At 33.6% G+C, this 17,097-nt stretch overlaps 1 protein-coding gene across 2 annotated transcripts; it reads left to right on the forward strand.

Moving 5' to 3' along the window:
* Positions 1-4,972: 4,972 nt before the first annotated feature.
* On the forward strand, positions 4,973-17,072 carry LOC135686123 (coiled-coil domain-containing protein 138). 2 transcript variants are annotated; one of them, XM_065202297.2, is made up of 17 exons: positions 4,973-5,585; positions 6,043-6,107; positions 6,699-6,773; positions 7,280-7,432; positions 7,951-8,049; positions 8,453-8,530; positions 9,067-9,133; positions 9,691-9,737; positions 10,168-10,326; positions 11,191-11,307; positions 11,812-11,868; positions 12,414-12,543; positions 12,773-12,828; positions 13,794-13,862; positions 14,749-14,800; positions 15,204-15,342; positions 16,176-17,072. In XM_065202297.2, the coding sequence occupies exons 1-17, from the start codon at positions 5,357-5,359 to the stop codon at positions 16,345-16,347; spliced, it is 1,764 nt and encodes a 587-aa protein (XP_065058369.2). In that variant the 5' UTR covers positions 4,973-5,356; the 3' UTR covers positions 16,348-17,072. The 2 variants fall into 2 exon arrangements, with proteins under 2 accessions (XP_065058369.2, XP_065058368.2); XM_065202296.2 differs by having other exon boundaries at positions 4,981-5,585; positions 9,067-9,142; positions 16,176-17,066.
* Positions 17,073-17,097: the final 25 nt, after the last annotated feature.

Here is a 17,097-nt window from a genome sequence, read left to right on the forward strand (position 1 = left end):
CATTTTTTAAACTCTTAACCACATTTTTGGGATACGTAGGCCTAGGTTATTTGAAAAAAGACTGCCCATATCGAACAGTTTCCTTTGCAAAAGCGAGTCCAAAAAAGGTGTCCCAATACTTTTTAATTAAGTTTCTTAATGTAATGAAATATAAATTTTCAAGCAACACTCAGCTAAAATAAAGACAACTTGTGTGAAAAATAAACAAAAATAAAGTTGCTTATATTTTTAATAATAATAATAATAATAATAATAATAATAATAATAATAATAATAATAATAATAATAATAATAATAATAATGGATGTTAACTGATCCACATAACATGGCTATTCTCTGTTAAATATTGCCCTTAGTTTAAGAAATATTGTCCTGAAAGATGTTAAAAAAGTGTCTAGTAGTACGTTAAAATAAAGGGAAGAAACAATTTTCTAACCTTAATGCATTGTGCAATTAAAAACGATTTATTTTATTTATAAAAAACGTTGCGATTTTATTCTTTAAAAGGTCTTTGACGATGATACTATATACACTGCAGATCCTTATATTTTCTGGCAAAGAATTGAAGAGTCTTGCTGCATTATCCTAGAAGGTTCCGGTTTCTTTTGGTATAATTAGTGTTTTGGCTCTGCTTGATCGAAGCTCTCTGGTAAACTTTTCTCGTCTAGAGACAAGTATGTTGGCCATCATTAATCGCGTTAAATGTTTTTAGAAGACTAAATGTTTGAAATTTTTGAGTTTGCATACGTTTGATATCCAGTATCGGAATTGGCAAAAATGCTATTTCTGTAAGTGCGGAGCTATAGATTAAGCCAACTGATGGTATTCTTCTTTGGAAATTTTATCCTTTACAATAGAATTGCTAAGTGAAGACGTCACAAAAATCTATTTTTATAATTTTTGAAATTTTTTCCCATAACTTGAAAGAGCATTATGAAATACCTCTAAATCTGCAAAATCAGTTAAAGGTATTCTGAATTGGCTGAGATATGACCAGATGAGCACAAGCTCTGGCCCCGTCAAACCGCTGTAATTTGGTCTCATAACTTTATGAACTGAGCCAAAATAACAGTAATCCGTTAGCAAATTTCAAATCTTCGATTGGCCATAGCTCACCCAATTTTTGACAAATTTAACTGATTTTGCATATATGGGAGTATTTTATGGTGTTCTTTTATGTTATGTGAATGTGGTCAAAATTCGAAAATTATAAAAAGAGTTTTTTGTGACGTCACACTTAAGAACTCTATACAGTAAGATGGTAGAAAGAAAGTTCAAATCCCCTAAATTTTTGACCAAGTAATCTTAATCTCGATAACGGGAAAATGAATGAATTTCATATTGCATTTCATATATATTTCACAGCTATATAATATCATTGAAACATTTTAGATAAGAAAATGCATAGACATTAAAAAAAATAAAGACATGAATATGCGTTTTCAAAGTTTAAAGAGATTATGTATGTTTTCAGAGTTCCATGCTTATGTATGTTTCTACTTAGAAAAGGTAGTCCTATTAATGGCTAATATTTTAACTCGTTTATTTCTTATCATAGTCATAATATTTTTCTAGAAATACACATGATTCTACCCAAATAACAATCAACGATATACAATGTTTGTTTCAATTTTTTCGCAAAAGGAAATAACAAGCTTTTACCGGTAGTGTGATTTATAAGTAGCATAATTTGCATTGTTGGAAACTTCGTTGTAAGGTTCAAAGTATAGTGCCCTTAGTTTTTGCAGGTTTTATCGTTGGATCGAAGATACATTGTACTGCTAAAAAGATCATGTCTTATACCGCTGATTAAAATAGGTTACTTCGGATTTGCACTTGGTATCACTTTGCCGTAACATCGAGTGTTGATACGAGTAGGGCCTTTCCACAAGATGAATTGTGCTTCTTCGGTTTAGTAACTGTGATTGGCTTGCACATATACGCTTTTCAACGATGGATCTTGCCATTTCATCCTTGAGGACTTTTGCTTCAAGTGCCAATGTTCACGTGACACTTGTATATTTTATTTTATATATAGTGAGTCTGGTACCCAGTGTAGCACATCTATAGCCACCGAATTTTTCCAAAGTAATGACAAGAAATATCTCTTCAATTTCCCGTTGCACGAGAACAGTATAATCGAGATGATTGATGATTCTGTTAACATCATTTCAAACAGCAATATATTTGCTAAGAATAATTTGGTGCTGAGATCCTCTGTAGTATCACCAGATTCATGCTTCTGATAAAAGTAGGCGTTAAAAGAGAGAAACGGTAAGTAGCAGACGAGAAAGGACAACATTATAGCGAATATCCCCTTGAACAACTTAACTTCAGAGTTATGGCAATTGGAAAGGCGTGTGTTTTCATTACGACTTCGGAAGTCTAAGAATATCTTGATATAAAGTATAATTGCAAGATATGATACGTCAATGTGAAACCAATAAGAATGTGAAAGATAGCGCTTCCAAAAGAACCAAACATGGATATGAATCCTGCTGCAAGACTGATAATGGCGCTGCCCAGTATTAAAAAAGACGATTTTCTCTTTATCATGTGAGCGTTGTAAAAATTTAAATGCTTCATATGAAGGTATCGCTCGAAAGCTACTATCAAAAGCATCAATCCTGAAGACTGTCCAAAACAAAAACAGATCGCCTGATGAAATAAAAGAAGTTGGTAGATTCCAGCAACATTTCCAGCTAGGACACATGTCAAAATTGCTGTAATCATGCCATGTACAAATATTCCAATGCAAAGGTCGGATACAGCAAGACTCAAAATAAAGTGGTAGGTGATCTGCCGCAAAAATTTGAGTTTCAAAATTGCACTACATAGAATTATGTTTAGTGCTATGTTGACGAGCATTATCATCAAATTTGGAACCAGTGCTAGAACGAGATCAGCTTTCGACAGTTTCTGAAAGTAAGTTGCTTTTTCTGCAATCGTCAATGTCATTTTCATCTAATAATCTTTGTACAATTTAGATATTTTTGAAATCGTTGCCTGGTAAAAAATCTGTCCTCAAGCTAAAAGTACAAGTGCTATACGTTTTCAATGTAACCTGACTGCAGATGCCTCTCCGGGAATTTCTTCAGATACTACTTTACACAACTTTCTGAGATTGGCAAACACAAATGCAGATGCCTCGCTTGGAATTCCTTCGAATAAAACTCTAGATACCTTTCTGAGAACTGCTTCAAATTAAAGCTGTAGCTACCTTTTTGAGATTTCCTTTAAATACAGCTGTAAACCTTCCTTCCAATACAAATGTAAGACGGCAGATGAATTATTCCACAAGGTTATTTTTCTGACATCTATCTTACTTTCCGTCTGCCTCTCTAAAAGAGCTGAGAGGTCACTGACAGTTGTTCTTATACCAGCTAATGCAAGTCTTTAATTGATTTAATGTGATTTTAGTGACTATCTGAAGATTGCCGCACGAGACATCCTGTTACGTGTTACTGCTTTTCCTACAGCCAGTGCTCTAATTTATTCATTTATTTGTCCCAATGCAGTCTTAGAAAATAGAATTCGATAGAAACGAATTTCCTATAAAGATTTTCTTTGTTATTCTTTTAGATAAAATCTTTTCAAGGCAAAATTGCAGGTGAGAAATATGCAATGTAAAATTTCCTGATTCGTTCTCGAGAGCATCAATTCCTTTTATGTCAATTTCAAAACTTCGGTTGTTTGCAAATGATACAGGCACCTGGTTTGATACTTCAACCCAGGCATGGGCCTAAGTCAGTAGTGTAGAGTCAAAAAATGTAGGCCATATAGCATTCTTTATATTGTAAACAAAATGAACGTTTCATTTGTTTTTGTTTGCATGGCTCCTCGATATCAATTTCTTTACCTTTCCATATTTTCTAGGGTTAATCATTTTTCAATGTCTTTGGGTAGAAATATCTTAAAAATGAAAAAGTTTGAGCAGTAATATTTTGCCAGCATTAATCGAGTTTTCAGAGAGATATTGAGGTCACACATTAATGCCAATGTCAACAAGTAATATCGGCTCAATCAATTACTTGATTCTGACAGAAATTAGTTATTTAGACTTTAGAATTACGCAGAAACAATGCAAAAAGTAGACTGGGGCTGAGCCCCTCTGAGCCACTCTCTGCTGCAGCCCTGGTCTAAATAGAAGAGTCCAGAAATGTTGTCAACCTTCCTCCGGCCAAGAATATCTTATCATAAAACCTACCTGATTTTTAAGGGGTTCAAAATGGGCGTGGTCAGGAAACTAGAGGTAGTGAACTAGGCTTGGATTAGCTTTTGTATATATTTAACTATAAATAGTTATGTAGCGCCAACTTCAAATAAATTTATTGTTATTATTATTATCATTATTATTAGTCTTGATCTTCACTCCCTGCAGCTTTGTTTTTCCAAAACATTTTGGAAATCATTGCTTGTTCTCAATTATGTTATATATATATATTAATATATGTAATGTATAAGGACTTTTTGGTGTATAGAACAGGACGGCTCAAAGTTGCTACTCCGGCAACTGTTTCAGCTCAGATTATATGGTATCAAGCACTTTAAGACAGACTGGTAAACAGTAATTTTCATTTTTTAATGATTATATATACTTTTGAGAGAGATGCAAAGTTACATGCTTGTATCAATTAATAACAAAAGCGTGTCATAACTAAGATATATAGATTATAAAAAGTGAATGCCTAAATTTTACAGTAGCTAAGTAGTTACTGGTCAATTTTATTTTTTATCAATTCTCTAGACCTCTGGAGAGGTTCCTGAAGATTAGCTAGTAGGCCTTAAATTACATGGTTCGGAAAATGAATTATCTCGTGTTTGACCTGCCTGATTATGCAGGAATTTTTGCATCTGTATCTGTTCTAGACTTGGATACATGCCCTAGCTTAGATTTTTCGATTATCATTTTATTGTTTTATACTCTGAAGAGGGTCTGACGTATGTCTTCAAATTTTTGTCTTTTCAAGCAATCTTTTATTTTGTACCACGAAAAATTGTTTTTAAAATATTATTGTTTAATTGTTTAGCCTTATATAAATGCTTTATTTCTTTTCATTAACAGTTCGTATTTTTTATTTATCTTTGTTTTGTGATTGATTTCAAATTTGTACATAACCCATAGAGAATCAATGATTACCCATCCCCCACAATGCACTGCTTCTCCTCGGCGCCAAATATAACCAAGGACCAACATTGTTTACAACAAATATGGTGGCTGCAATCTTGGTGACCAACGCTCGATTGCATGTAAACCGATACTTTTACTTGTTAATACTATCACTTACAGCTTGAAAAAGATTTAAACCCCAAGTCTTTGAACCTTGACCATTTTCAAGTCTGGACAGCAAGCGAAATGAGCAATCAACGCTGGACCTACAGAGAAGGGGAGGCCTATGGGCCTATAGCAGATGTTGAAGAGATATTATCGAATAAAGAAAAAAGGCATTATTCGAGGGCCCTAAAAGAAATGCATGAACTTGTTAAGCTAGAAAGTCTTCGGATGCATACTTCAAGATCAGATTCGGAATCAGAAACTGAAAGTCAACTGTATGATGATGAGATCAGTGACGCATATTTGTCAGGTTTGTTTGTTAACAAAAGAAATTTTGCAGTTTCAAATAAGATAATCTGCCAACAGTCTTTAAAGGCATGTCACAGAGCTACGAATCAATGCTTTACTTTACATTTGTACCATTGTTTTCATATTACTTAACTGCTTTTGTCAACAACCAAAAACAATAATAGGAAACCCGACTGTTTTTCAGCTTTAAATATCACTAGCCCCCAAAAACCTTGCAATTATCTGTTCAAGTCAAAATACAAGTCAAGTCAAAATGTTACATTTAATGCACATTTTGTACTTAAATAAGCGATAACAACTATCACCTCTCAGCACTCTCTATTTTTTATAGCTGAGCTGCGTATATTTTTTCATTGCGATCCTGTGCTGTTTGTTATTTTCGATGATTTTAAAAATTTAGGTAAACTAAGAGAGGCAATAGGCAACTACTTTCTGTCATATTCAAACACAATTTTTAGGCCTATCATCCAAGTCAACCCATTATAGAAAAGCAAATCATGCTTATGGACAAAAACCATCAAAGGTAAGAAGCCATTCTTTTTGTGAACCTTAGAATTACAAAATAGCATTTGCTACCACAAAACTTGAAAAAAGCATAGAAGAGAAAGAAACCTAAATGTGGTTTGGCTATATGTCAGCATTTAGTTCGAATCCAAAGAGCACCAAAACATCTAATGGCAATACTTTTAACATCATTGGGCAATCAAGGTTGTCTTTTCATTTATTTTGGTGTATTGAAATCTTTCTACCCGAAGGATCCCAAATTGTATAGACAGTAAGAGTTTCTTAGTCTCTGTTGGACTTTTCAACTAGGTGCATAATCAGCAGCTGTGAAAATTACAAAGAATCAACCAAATATGCTTTTTCCAAGTTACTTTGGATCTTCATCTGGGTATAAATTTTCTGCCAACCTTTGGATAATACCAGACATTTATGTCTGACAAAAAGTTCATTAGTATGACATGTTTCCACTCTTCCATGTCATTTTCCAATCACAGAATGTGTTTTTTGCCATACAATTTTTTATTTTCATTATAATTTAAAAAATATGACATTTTTGTTATTACAGTTTGATTTGCAGGTTATGAATATTTTGGTCCTCTTGCATTTGTAGAAAATTGAAGTTGCAGCAGGTAAAAGACAGAAAAAGATTTATCTTGAATTATGTGACATCAGCAAAGGATTACAGGTACCTTTCTCAAAGTATAGAATTCTCATTATATTGGATAAGAAAATTATCACTAAAATCAGTGTCTCCTTATTCTGTATTCGAAATATTAAACACAATTTTCCAACACTACCTAGATATCAAATATATAAATATTTAAAGATTCAAGATTGCGTTGTCTATTCTGACTTAACAGTGCTCAATGTGCAAAAGCACAGAACAATAGATATAGTAGAAGAGAGGCTAGAAATGAGACATGTTCTCTGTTACTCCAAGTTTTGTGCTTGCGCACTCATCAGACAGACTATAGTTAGATAAATATTTAAAGATCCTCTTACTTATTGATTCAACATTTCTCATATTTTTTACTCTAAGAAGTGTTTATCATCACCTAAAACATTTTAAAAAATGTTCCTGTTTTTTGATCAGTCTCAAGAAGAACATGGTAACCAGCTTTTTGCATAATTTTATGTGATCATGTTGTGCCAGATTTATTCACACTTACAATCTAAAATCATCTTCTGCAGGCTGAAAATGAGAGATTAAAGAAATGGGATGCAGATTTACAAGAAGAGCAGAAACAAACAGATTTGTTAAAAAGGAAAATTCAACAATATGAAGATTCTCTTGACCAACTCATTGACAATGAAAGTGAAAAACGGTGCAAAGAATTTAAAAAGGTGTGACAATAAAATTTGATATCATGGTTTTACTAATGGAGATAAGGAATATAAATTTTCACCAGATTTCCAACATTTTGGTTCTCTTCTAGAGAGAACAATGAAAATGTTAACTATGCAGGGCCCATGCCACCAGGGAGCCAGCGGGGCCATGGCCCCCCACTTTTTTGGTAAACAATAATATTTCCAAAGAGGCCCTGTCTTGAAGCACTAAATTCAAGTTCGACTTATAAAAATTGACCTCTCCAGCTTGAAATTTGTGCCTTGGGCCCTGTTATGTCAATTAATGATTGTACTGTTTCAGGTAAGCACAGAAAGCAGCTGTCTCTTGTACTTTGTAAATTTTAGCAAGCCCTTGACTTTTTTATATTTTTTCTATTGGCACCTGGATTGCTTCTGCTTGTAGCAGGGCACTTATTCTTGGATAAAATTGATTTATTTTATTCCAATCAAGAACCTCAAAAGTATACTTCAGTCAAGTACATTCACGAAAATAGTTCTCACTTATTGTTTGCTAGGCCTTTGAAGATAGAATGCTAGAGGCTACAGAAGAATCTAAAAGAACAAAACTTTCATTCAAAATAATGAAACAAGCAAATGATTCTCTAAAGAAACAGGTAAAGTGCTAATTTTTACGATTATTCTAGTTTAAATCCATAACTATTTACCTGACAGGTTTTTGCATCTTCTAACAGTTTCATCTTTAAAACCTGAGACGCCCCTTTTGAATGGGCTAAGTAGGTCGAAATTACACCTCAACATCCAGTATAACAAAAACATAAAGGACAAAATACTTAAAAATCGGTGTACTGGCTGCTATTGCAAATTGATAAAATGTAGCAAAGTAAAGTACTTGAATCGTTTGCAAATGCTTCATCTCATTGGGAAGCAAAATCAAAACACTTTTTGATAATATAGATAAGCCTGTCTCCATTGCAAGAATAAGTTAGTTTGTGTCCAACACTTTTTGGTCCAGTATAAGCCAACTATATTTTGTATCTCTTAATATAATTTCTTTAGAATTCACAACTTGAGGAGGATAATCGTAAACTGGAAGAAAAGCTGTGTTCTTTTAACAACCGGATATCTAATCTTCAGGTATGTGTCTCAAAATTTCCAATAAATTGCTTGTTGCTCTATAATTTTCCAAGATCCAATATTTCAGTACAAATTAAAAGCTCTCATTTCAAGTGAACTGAAGTTTGAAAGAACTGCAAGTTTACTTATTATAATGTTTTAGATTAAAATCTTATAAGCATCATGGTATTGCAAACAATGTCGGATTATGTTGACCTTAGCAACTTAGTTTTTTAGCACTCAATTAATTAAACATTTACTAAATGAACTGTTTGTTTCTTCCAAATTTTCATAGTGCGTAAATTGTTTATTTATGGCATCTACAAATTTATTCAAAGTGTTAAACAATATTGACAGTTAGATGTTGCTTATAGAATTATACTTCAGTTGATTTACAACCCATCAAGCCACGTGACAATTTTTTTGAAGACATACTTCCGGAGCATCATACAAGTATTTGCTACAGAAAACTTTCGACAGATATGCTAGTTTATTACCTGTAACACTTTAGCTATCCACTGAGAAGGAAAAATGAATTGGATCCTTTTTCATTTTAGAGAAAGAACGAAATACTGAAAAAAGAAGTCAATGACAGCCGCACGTTGGAATTAACAAAACAAAATAGTAAGGATTGTGAGTATAGTTGTATCCATCTTCTAAAGAGTAACAGTGTGTTTGACTTGTTCGATTAAAGGGGTATTGGCTGAATGGTTTTAGCAGATATAATTCAAGTTATAACGGACTAATATATTTTGGCTGTAATGTGGATGAAGCTGCACAATAGAATATGGCGCCACAAATTTTCAAAAGATTTCGTGATACACACTTGTTGATGCAGCACACACCGTTCTATTTATGACTAAGAAGTTTGATGAATTGAAGATTCTCCAGACAAAAAAATTGTGCTGCAAAGACAAGTTAGTTAAAACGATCAGTAACGTATCTTCAGACAGTATTTTGCAAGAAGTGCAAATAAGAAGGACTACTTTATTTACTTATTAATTACGCTGTTTGCTGTTTATAACATTCTCATAAATAAGTAAATTGAAATGAACTCGCCTACGGTTTATCTCTGCTTCTTTTATTTGCAGAACTACTAGCAAATCTTTGAATTTCTTGTCGCTGTTATTCTATTTTTAAAAATTGTTCTCATGTAAACTCATTTATTCGTTTCTTTGAAGACGAAAAGTTGGAAACTTCAATAGAGAAGAAGCTAAAGCAAACAAAGGTACGAAATTAGATATTCAGCATTCTCTTAATTTCATTTTTGATTTGTTTGTTTTTAAGACCATTTACAATGCTATTTATCACGTTTTATATAAGTGCCTAAGGATAGCCTTTGATAGCAAACAATCAACAAGATCTCTATTTCTTGAAACCAGGTAGAACATATCACATACGTTTTCTTTAGACTGTTCTTTCTAGCTTCATTGATATACGACCATCTAACCATCATGGCCTGAAAAAACTGGCCTGATGTCTCAATCACAAGTAACCATAAACGGAAATAGGAAATTGCAGCCATATTTTAGATGTTGCTGACTGTTTTAGACCTTTCAAAACAAAATTTGCAATTAAATTCAAGTAAGTTACAGCAATTTCATAGCAGATTGTACATATCGTGACCGTTGTTGTTATGTAGCTTTAATCTTCTATAGGTCGAGCTTGATTCGTTATCAGAAACTCTTGGCATCTGCTTGGACTGGGTTGCAGAATCACAGTTAAAGCAACATGTTAAAACATTGATTACAAACGAGTCTAACGATGTTGCGGAAAATGATATTGCCATTGAAATTGCAAGTGAAAAGGCTTTTAAGGCAAGTGATTTTTCGTATTTACATTAAAGATCATATAGGTACGCTAATATGTTGCAAGAATTGCCATAGTCCCTATATTGTTTCTTGTGACTTTCCATGGTTGTTGTTTGCTTCGATTCTTACTTAACGTGCAGAGAACACGGAGCCAGTGAGAGAGACAGTGTATTGCTGTATATCTCTGATCTGAACTGAACTGAACTCACATACAAATTAACATACTTATATACATAAATCAAATTGCTGACTAAGGATGAATTAGGATGATGTAATGATGATGCAACGGAGAAGGAGAGATCTAGGCTTGAAAATGAGGTCAGCATGACATAGATGTGTAAACGTGTAAACAATGGTGAAAGGAATGTCCTATGGTATGTGATGCCGAGACTGACGTAAGGGGATATCGTGGTGATGGCATGATCGATGAGGAGTAGGAATGTGGCCTATTTTACAATATTGAAATCACTGCAGTCAGTTTAAAAGACTTTCAACAGTTATATCTTTAAGCCGGCTACGTTTGCTTGAATAAAAAAGTCTCTATTTCAGAAAGGATATAGGACCATATTAGACCATTTTTAATCTTTATATATAAACATGCAAATTTAATCTTTTTATATATACTTGCAATTGTCTATCGAGCACCCTGAAGATTTCTTAGCAATTACTTGACAAGGATGACAAAAAAACAGTTTATGATTCGTGTTTTTATGCTACTTTTGTCTATTTGGTGTACTTCTGTACCTTGTAGTTCTGTACTTAGACATGATACATATCTCTTTACCATTAACTGACCAATAAACTTTCGTGAAAAGTTGTCATTGACTAGAACTAAACAATCTCGAGTAAGCTTGCCAATTCGATTTGCAGATCGTCCAACCGATACCGTCATTCTTAGACCACATTTCAAATTCAGCATCCAAGCTATCGTTTCTTCATTTTGTGTTCTGGTCATTGCTACTTGCAGAATATACGCAAAAGAGAAAGGTACGTTACTTTGTTTCTATTTAAAACTTATATTATATATGTAAACAAAATGCACGTATAAGCACGTGCTTAGCGTTTGGACCTTTTGCCATCAGGAGTAGAGCTTCAAAGTACTATTCAACCGACCTGTTTACAGCAATCTGCGTTTATTTTTGCAGTTACATTTGATATTTTGCAGCTGATGTGGCTGCAACTAAATTTTGGTTTGTTACTTTTATTAAAACATTTAAACAACTTGAATTAAAACAACTGGTTACCTGTTTTTTGGGCTGCTACTTGACACTGTATTGATAATTGTAAGCCACAAAAGAACTTAATGATTAAATTGTAACTTTCAAATGAATACAACTTTGGTGTAGAATTTAGACAAATAATGCCATGTTGAAAGGAGAAAATATGGTTTGCCGGATGCATGTCACTAAATCCCTTTTTATATGCTGCATCTATATTTATAATTTTATCTGTATCTTTGTTTGTTTATATATTTTACATGTTCGATTTCAGTCTGGCGTGCCATTGGCAGCATACCGCAGAATTGGTGAAAAGTTATTTAAATCTCAGGTATATGGAGTAGAACTTACCTTTACTATATCGCAGGCAAATTTCTGGGTAAATCATTTTCCCAAAAGTTTGTTGCAATGTACCATGAAATTTATAGGTCGTTTCTTTTTGCATAGTGTAAAAGATTTTACGATTATGGAGTGCTTAAGCCTCCATTAAAAGCTTGATATGTTCAGCCTTATAGCGATATTTTCATACTACCATTGCAGTATACGTACAGACCAAAATTTATACTGTAGAGTTTTGCTGACGATAGCTAGGTTATGAAATTTCTAATGACGCAGAGATAAATATTCTTGAGAGTTCTGTGTGGTTCTGATAAGCAGCCCATTTCAGGTCTAATCCAAACAACGGTATAACATTAATGCCATCGTCATTTAGTTGCCTGATGATTGCATTAGGCCTAAAATTGGAGTTGCAACATAGACCTGTTCTACACACTGTAATTTGCAAAGCTATATATGTAATATCGTTTCCTGTTAATAAGCGTTGTCACTGCCCACGTTTTATTGTTTCTGTTTTTATCTTGCTTACCTTTGCTCTAGATTCCACAAGCAGACTCGTCAGATAAGAAGTTAGCTGTCAAGAAATCAGATCAGTCTGTGTACTCTCGCATGAATGATGCAAAAATTAGGATTCTGTCGGAATTCATAATATTGAAAACTACAAGTCAAGGTGAAATTAATATACTGTTCTAGGTTTTTAGTTTGCTCGGTCTAGATACTCTTTGAAATGAGATATGGCTTATTAACAGGCCCGAAAGTTTCAGATAGTATGATACCTAGGGAAAAATCATTGTACAATTGTTCATGGTTTATTTATTTCGAATGAAAGTAATGTTGCCATTTCATCAGAAACTGTTCCCATTCTTGACAAATGTATTCTTATTTATCATTTCTTGTAGCTGATATTCTAGCAAAAGTTTTAGAAGAGCTGAAGTCAGATACGAGAAGTGAAGAAGTAAGAAATCTAGTTAAAATCTGATTAAAAGCATTGATTTTATTTTGGAAATATAATTATGAAAGCAATATACCTTTTCACGTATTTCGAAAGCATTTTTTATGTTAATGTGAAATCTAGGTCTCAGTTTTTGTGTAATTCAGCTCCGGTGATTTCATGCCATTTTAATTTCTGCCGTATGCCGTTTTAACAACACAACAATGAGAGTGCTACCTGTATCCACTTAACAAAAAACCTTCATTTTTGATTGTTTTTTGTTTCCATTAAAACTGCGCATTTTTAAAAATCTCCATTTTCAAAAACCTCCAATCTCAATAGCGTTTTTTAAAACATCCTTTTTGATGCATCTTATTGGAAAATTTGAACAAAGCCGGATTAAATTTTATTCCTTTTTGTATAAAACGGATACAGAAAACAGAGCCTTAAAGGCGTTCAGCTTTGCGTCAGCTGACAGCACATATTTTATGGCGGCTGACCTAGACTTTCTAACCGTCCGTAGGCTTACTTCGTCTAATTCGACTTATATAAAGTTATTTGTTGCTTCTAATCAGCAAAGGGGTTGCCAAACCAAGTGAACGAAGTAGTCTGAAAAAGTTCTTTAATTTACTTTCAAATATGGCTTATTTGAAAACAATATTGAATTTCTGATACGATACCTAACGGGATTGAAACGTTGTTGAATTGTCTAAATTATTAGTGTAGAGTCTGGTTTGTGCGAAGACAGATCCAAATTTTTCTGGTGCATCGAGGATTCATAAAATCAAAATCATTCTGAGAAATAAAACAAATTTTTGCTCCAAAGGCTACTACATCACATTTTGATTACTTTCAGCTAGCAAAGTATTTTTATGACTTTCTGATCCTTGCATGTTAAAATTTGTACGTACTGTTGCCCATTTTTCTTGGTGATGCTTTCGAGCATTAGCTGTAACTAAGTCTCTCCATTGCTTTCCTCATTGTTTCAGGGCAAAGAAATTTTTATTCATTTCCATGGCGCGGCTGTTTTGCTATCATTTCTTGGTGGAAAACATAAGGTTTGTTTAGTCATTGGCAGCTCACTAGCGCAGTCTCGCGTTCTTTGAATTACTTGAACCTTAAGCGATTCAAAAAACCATGATCTTTAGTGATTGTTTGCTAATTTTGTAGCTCTTCTCTCGATTATTTTTTCCCTTGCTATGATTAGGTTTTGACATGAATGGTATGCAGAATGTTGTACAGCGTTCAATTAAGTACAACGCTTACCTTTCTGAAAAAACTCAGTGCTATCTTAGTCGAGGAGTTTACTGCAGTTTTGACTACATTAGTTTACAGTTTCTAGGCCATTACAGCTCTTAATGTTCAGTGATATTCTGCTGGTTTTTTTTAAAACTGTTTACAAAAGTGGCCACTTTAGTTCTAGACACGATTGACAAAGTTGTGGGACGGTTTTCATTTGTTTTATCAATCGTGACACGACAAATCTGATTTTCCATGTTTTCAGTACTAATGCTACCCTCTATTGATAAGAAGTATCTTTACAAAGCACTTAACACATTCCAATGAGAACTTAGGTTCACAATTTAGGACGTTCGTATTTCATTTCATCATTTTGGTTTTTTTGAATTTGTATGGTTCAACCATAGATATAGGATGCATTTCAAAAATAAGATGGGCATATGTGGACACAAAGGGGACACCTCAGTGAGTTGCAAATAGGCATTTGCCACTGTATCTAAAAGTGGAGTCGTGTACGCCCCCCCCCCCTATCTTCCTCGGTTGCTACGTCTATAGATCCATCAATGCCTTGAAGTCCTGAAAGCAAAATTTGTTTTAAATCTCTGCCTAATCTTCTATATAAACTTTTATTTCACTGTTCTTATTACCTCGCAATTTGCTTATGAAAACGGCGTCTTTTATTTCAGTAAATTTATTCATTTGCAGGGGCTTTTGCATTTGTCAGTTGACGTTTTGATGCAAATGACAGTCGAATCACGTAAGCTCTACTTTCTTGAATATTTAGCGACATTTTAATGTTATGAAAAACTATTTTAAGAGATAGTGGCAATCGTTTTTAATCAACTTGCTACTTAATTGAAATGCGCACCGTGAATCTCAAAGAACCTTTTTAAGGCCATTATTAACTTCGAGATATTATTTTTAGAAAAATATGACTCTTTGAAGCGATCGATGGATTGTTATGCAGATTCTATTAGAAATCATACTATTTTTATTCATATTCATATTATCACTTTGTTTTTATATCGCATCAATATTCTAACTACTCTAGTCAAGAATTTTTGTAGAGTTAAGTCCAAATTTCGTAATTCTTGTTTTTTAATGTGCTTTATATCCATTAAATCGTGTATCGACTAAATGTATTTTCAATTGTTTCTTAGCATTCATGGGACAGTTTTTAGAAAGTCTTAGCAATCAGCTTTGGATAAAAACATTTTATGACTTGTTCCAACGGAGATCTGTTGAAAATGCGGTGTTAGAAAAGCTTAGTATTGTATTACAACGGCTTTCGAAAATCAAGTGAGTGTCGGTGTTATTTTTCAACGTTTATTTTTAGAACAGAAATGTTTAATCCATATGTTAGTTGGAATTTATTGAACCCCGATAAATATTGTTCAGTATAATCTCCCCTGACTCTGATATATCCATCACCTCTTTTTCAGACAATCAAATACACGCCAATATACACTTATCTGTGGACAGACACGTCATCTTCTTCTATCCGATAGGGTTGTCCAGGGTTCATGCCACGAATTTGAAAGTTGGGTGGGGGACAAGACTAGCAAAAGTAGGGGGCCAAGGCCTCTTTTTCCTTTCACTGCAGCTTTAAAACTACTTGCTTCGCAAAAAGTGAGGGGCCATGGCCACCCCGCCCCCTCCCCGGTAGTGTGGGCACTGTTGTCAGTATAATTTTGCCAATGTAAAATGACACTTCGTCAGTTCAGCCTGATCAAAATAGGGCCGAAATGTCCTGAAAATAGTTAGGCTGGTTTTTTATTCAATATTAGCTTATTTAAAATTCTGCCCAACTGAAGTTCAATTCAACAAACAACATTGATTACTGATTACATTATTGTAAACAATTAAAGAGAAACTTGAAATAAAAACTGTAATGTATTTTCAATGTCTTCAGCGCACTTGTAGCTGTAATTATTGTTTTTTCACAATTTTGAAGCCTGATTTTAATAAAGAAGTAATGAAAAGGCTGAATCTAACTTTTTTAGGGCGATTTTCATATTTGAAAATTTAAAATTGTGACAACCCAAAGAACCTAAAAATGTAACTCTAAATTATTGTTTATTACATCTTCCCCTCTAATATACTTTGACAAACATTCTTTTTCTCTCTTCCAGGTCCAATCAGAAGTACTTCGATAATGTTCAGTTCAGTAAACTTATTCGAGAACTAGCTGCCAACTTGGATGTTGAAAGACCTTTCCTAGCTCTCAATCTTAGATCAATACTTTTAAACCTGAGTGCAAAAGCACCTGGCGTTAACGTTAAAAAGAAGCAGCCCGAATCCTGATTGTTAACCCTATGAGAGATTAATCTTTACTGAGCAGGATCCAACGTGAGAATTTCCCTGTTTCTTTGTAATAGCGCTATTATGAAATAACAGGAAGGATAAAAAACGATCTATAAATCGCCAACTTTGATAATGAAAGAAAGATGTTTTGGCTTTAGAAAATGTATGACAACACAATAATGTAATATTTTTTATATGAGACGTTGGGAAATAATTGATAATGTAAATTAAGGAGTGGTTTTATTTAACACAAATATGTACTTTTGACAAGAGATTTGCGTGTAATCGATTTGCTTGATGTTAAATGATATACAGCTATTTGGATCGCTATCTTTTCTTCTCTGCTTCAGGTTTCTTTTCTGGGCATAATTTTGTGCACATCTGAGTCCATACTGAGTCCAGAAATCGTATCTCAGGCTGTATAATCTGGCCCAACGAAGGGGGGGGGGGGGTTGAAAATTGTCCACAGACCCATAAGCAAAGAGGCACCCACTGTTAATTAAACTATCTTTATTTATTTATGGCTCTTAATAACATGGTAATTACAAATCGTATCAATACTGGGAAATTTTAAAGATCCGTTTAGGTTAACTTATTGATATTTCTATTTTTTTCTATTGCAATAATTTCTTTGTCACAGAAACTTCAACGTAGGGGAATATTGATTATTTCATTTGATACCTTGTGAACTAGTCCTAAATTTGTTCACAAGCAACAACCATCAACATCACTACAAGGCTTAAAAAAGTG

The sequence above is a fragment of the Rhopilema esculentum genome, chromosome 6, assembly GCF_057945365.1.
Source record: "Rhopilema esculentum isolate cy_ngs chromosome 6, ASM5794536v1, whole genome shotgun sequence".
Classification (NCBI taxonomy): Eukaryota; Metazoa; Cnidaria; class Scyphozoa; order Rhizostomeae; family Rhizostomatidae; genus Rhopilema; species Rhopilema esculentum.

Excerpts from the sequence above, each read along its gene's own strand:
- LOC135686123 (XM_065202296.2), top strand. The coding sequence starts at position 5,357 with ATGAGCAATCAACGCTGGACCTACAGAGAAGGGGAGGCCTATGGGCCT. Across the intron at positions 8,531-9,066 it reads ACCGGATATCTAATCTTCAG|AGAAAGAACGAAATACTGAA; the intron begins GTATGTGTCTCA and ends TTTTCATTTTAG. Across the intron at positions 12,544-12,772 it reads ATTGAAAACTACAAGTCAAG|CTGATATTCTAGCAAAAGTT; the intron begins GTGAAATTAATA and ends CATTTCTTGTAG.